General features: G+C 35.6%; 1 protein-coding gene across 1 annotated transcript in view; it reads right to left on the bottom strand.

Annotated features, from left to right (window-relative positions):
* The window catches only part of LOC106875605 (telomerase protein component 1), a 214,501-nt gene that overhangs the window by 119,485 nt on the left and 90,845 nt on the right, over nucleotides 1-4,171 (bottom strand). Inside the window, exons 32-33 of the mRNA XM_052966744.1 lie at nucleotides 3,546-3,753; nucleotides 1,721-1,821 (exon numbers count right to left, since the gene is read on the bottom strand). Coding sequence (XP_052822704.1) covers nucleotides 1,721-1,821; nucleotides 3,546-3,753 — 309 coding nt within the window. The remainder of the gene's footprint in view (nucleotides 1-1,720; nucleotides 1,822-3,545; nucleotides 3,754-4,171) is intronic.

Genomic DNA, 4,171 nt, shown 5'->3' with positions numbered 1-4,171 from the left:
GCGTTGGTGAATTCCTTCCCCCTCGGCGAATTCAGTATTGAAAAGTGGCCCGACCCAGACCCATCATTTTGCTTGAGAGAAGCAAAGGCTATATCGGGCGAAAAAACCTAAGAGGACAAGTGCCTCATATTGTGTAATGAAAAATCGTAAGAGGCAAATGCCTTAATTTATGACTTTTTATGAACGAGGTTCATAGCCTCAATGTGAAAATTTAATTTTATAAAGAACAGTGTTATAGAGAAGCAAAGTTCGGTGGGCGGCTTTTGCCTTCTCTCATTATACCATCATATTTATCATCCATTTCATCTCATTAATGTTTTTGTCCAGCCCGTAGCTACTCTCTGTGTACTCTCTTTATGGCAAATTGAAATGAAATAAAGTAGCTTGCTTATGAACCACATGGTTACAGGTTCAGTCCCACTGTGTGGCACCTTGGGCAAGTGTCTTCTACTATAGCCTCGGGCCGACCAAAGCCTTGTGAGTGTGGTAAGCTACTTACTACACAGCCACTCTTGTTGAAAACCGACTTGAAATCACTCAAGAACTTAAATTAAACTCAAAGAAAAACCATACATACATACATATGTACGTACATACATACGTACGTACATACATACACACATCATCATCATCATCATCTTCATCAACATTTTACATCTGCTTTCCATGCTGGCATGGGTTGGAAGGGTCTTCACTGTCTGGACTGTTTCTTATTGAGAACCCTGCTTACTTGGTTCCCAATAAGAATTATTGCCAACTACTTTACCGTATATGCTGTGCACATTTTCTCATGGTACCAACACAGAGAGGTTGAATATCCAGTAAGGTAGGCATAAGTAACCAAACCACACAACTATATCCTTTCTTTGTCCTTTTGCCAACAACTTTACAAGGTGTACATTCTTCATGTGGCACCAGCACTGGAAAATATTGTCTCAGTAGGCTATCACTATGGAGGGAACATGACAGTGAGGTTGGCAGTTCTGCTATGATTCCAGTACACAAGGTGCATCGCGTTACACACACGTGCGCACACACACAAACACCACTCTATTTGGAAATAGATGAAGGTCGCTGTCTCTTTTCCTCTCTCTCTCTCTCTCTCTCTCTCTCTCTATACACACTCATATATATATTCATTCATACACACACACACACACATACACACTCATATATACACATGTATATAAATTCATTCATACACATACACACTCATATATAGATACATGTATATATATATATATTCATTCATACACATACACTCATATATATACATCTATATAAATTCATTCATACACACACACACACACTCATATATAGATACATGAATATATATATTCATTCATACACACACACACACACACACACACATAAACACTCATATATATACATCTATATAAATTCATTCATACACACACACACACACACTCATAGATACATGTACATATATTCATTCATACACACAGACACACACTCACAAATTCATATATAGATACATGTATATATATTCATTCATACAGACACAAACACACATATATACACATTTATGTATAATTATACTACCTCACGCCAACACCTCATACTTATATACACAAACACATATACAGATACATACACAATATATACGCATAAACATTTATATATGTCTATTTTATGTGACAAAATTATCTCAATAAAACTATTTCATATGTTTTTGTTTGTAAAATATTATTTATCTTACATGATAAAATTTGATGATAATATTTTGTTGACTCATTTTTCAGATATCTGTTTTGAATTGCTGTCCTCAACAATTTATAATTGATAGATAAAGATCCAGATCTAGAAAAGAAAAAAATTAAGAGATATTAAATAAAAATAAATATATACCACCAGCTGAAAACAAAGTACAAGAATGTATGTTTTATAATTTCATGAAGAAACTCTAGAATATGATGATAAACATATTTTTGGAAAGCCTATAGAATATCTCTCTTCAGAAACAATGTGAAGAGTCTATAGCCACAGATGTTGTTAGGCTAGATATTGAGTAATACATATACTCTTTTACTTGTTTCAGTCATTTGACTGCAGCCATGCTGGAGCACCGCCTTTAGTCGAGCAAATCAACCCCAGGACTTATTCTTTGTAAGCCTAGTACTTATTCTATATTGGTCTCTTTTGCTGAACTGCTAAGTTTCAGGGACATAAACACACCAGCATCGGTTGTCAAACGATGTTGAGGGGACAAACACAGACAAACAAACATATACACACACACACACACATATATATACATATACACGACGGGCTTCTGTCAGTTTCCGTCTACCAAATCCAAGAGTCTACAGCCACAGATGTTGTTAGGCTAGACAGTGAATAATAAATATATAGTGTAGTATATTGCCACTTAAGTGTGGCTGACCCCTAGGGGTGGATGTTTTATAATTTTATGAAGGTACTCTAGAATTTAATGATAACTATATTTTTGGAAAGAAGCAATGTAGAGAAACTATAGTCATGATCTTTGTTAGACTACTTCATTCACAGTAGACACTATGAGATGCTGTAATCTAGTATTGTACACAGGGAGGGAATTGTGTGGTTGAAGAGGGCTCAGCAGCAATAGCAGTGTTGGTGGTGGTGGTGGTAGTAGTAGCAGCAACACCAGCAGTAGTAGGAGGAGGAGGAGGGGTGCATGTGCAGTAACAATATGTTGCTGCATCCACCATTATTGGTGATTCTGTACTCTCAGTGGATGACACCTTTGCACCATTCAGGCGACAGCCCTCTGACCCATGGGTCTGTTTGGGTAGTCATTGCTGGTGATGGTTTTATGAGGTCAGAGTGCAAATCCTTCCTCAACCTCTTTTAGTTGCCTTTTATGACATGCAGAGGAAACGTTGGGTCTATTCTTTGGCATGCTGGTCTCCACACAGCATTAGAACAACGTGAAATGAAGAGCTTTGCTCAAGAACACAATTTGCTACCTGTTCTGGGAATCAAACCCATGATCTAGCAATCAATAGTGCAACACCCTAACCACTAAACCATGCACCTCAACAATACTTAATTTTAATCCTCCTGTCTTTAAGGGGAAAATGAAAAGATGCTGAAATAATTACTTTCTCTAAGGTTCAGTACACAATGATTGTCTCATCATCATTTTAACATCCACTTTTCCATGCCTGTATGAATCAGAGAAGAGTTTTTTGAGGTAGATTTTTCATGGCTGGGTACCCTTCCTGTTGCCAACCCTCACCTGTTTCCAAGCAAGGTAATATTTTTCCCAAGGCCAGACATGTTTTTGCAGAATATTGGAAATGAATGGACTCTACCCCTTCCACCTTCTCAGGAATAGTTAGTGGGGCAAATAGATGGACAGATGAATATTTCAGAAGAAATAAAATGCTTAAAATTTTACAAGACATTTTTAGAAATATTTACCTTGCATACATTGAATATTTCAGAAAAAAATATGGTAATAAAAGGGTTAATTCACTGCTGTAGCTCAAAAAAAAAAAAAAATGCTTATAATTTTACAAGACATTTTTAGAAATATTTACCTTGCATACGTTTCTCCAAAGTTGAGAAAACAGTGGAGCACATAATGTAATCGCACAGATTTGTGTTTGGGGATAAATTCATGAGAACTGGAGAGATTTTGGAGAAGCAGAGGGTTATTCAAATCCATATGGAGTTTCTCTTCCTTCGGATCATGTTTGATAACCATACAAAGATTCAGCAGATCATATAGTTCTGATGTCAAAAGACCTACAGAATCAATGAAGAAAATATATGCAACTAATAAATATGCAATCTCTTACAGAGATTTTCTTGACTAGCTAGCTTGCTTGTTAAAAAATATATAACTTGAGTCATTGAATGTATCAATCTATTTACATTTAAATGGATTTAGCAAATAATTTCATTGCATATGTGAAAGAACTTATAACTTCAAAAAGAAACAAAACCACATTCTTGTCGTAAAATGCAAATGTATTAAAAGAAACTTGCCAACCAGATTTTATTAAACATTCTTTGATACCATTGTTACAGACATAAATTCAATATGAAGTAATAATAATATGCATGTTGTCCTGTCATAAAATAAGAAATATGCTAATATTTTATTATTAAGAGTCCAACCCATGCCAGCATGGACAACGGACATTAAATGATGATGATGATG

This window comes from Octopus bimaculoides, chromosome 3 (genome assembly GCF_001194135.2).
Source record: "Octopus bimaculoides isolate UCB-OBI-ISO-001 chromosome 3, ASM119413v2, whole genome shotgun sequence".
Taxonomy (NCBI): Eukaryota; Metazoa; Mollusca; class Cephalopoda; order Octopoda; family Octopodidae; genus Octopus; species Octopus bimaculoides.
This window is presented reverse-complemented; position numbering and strand designations above follow the sequence as displayed.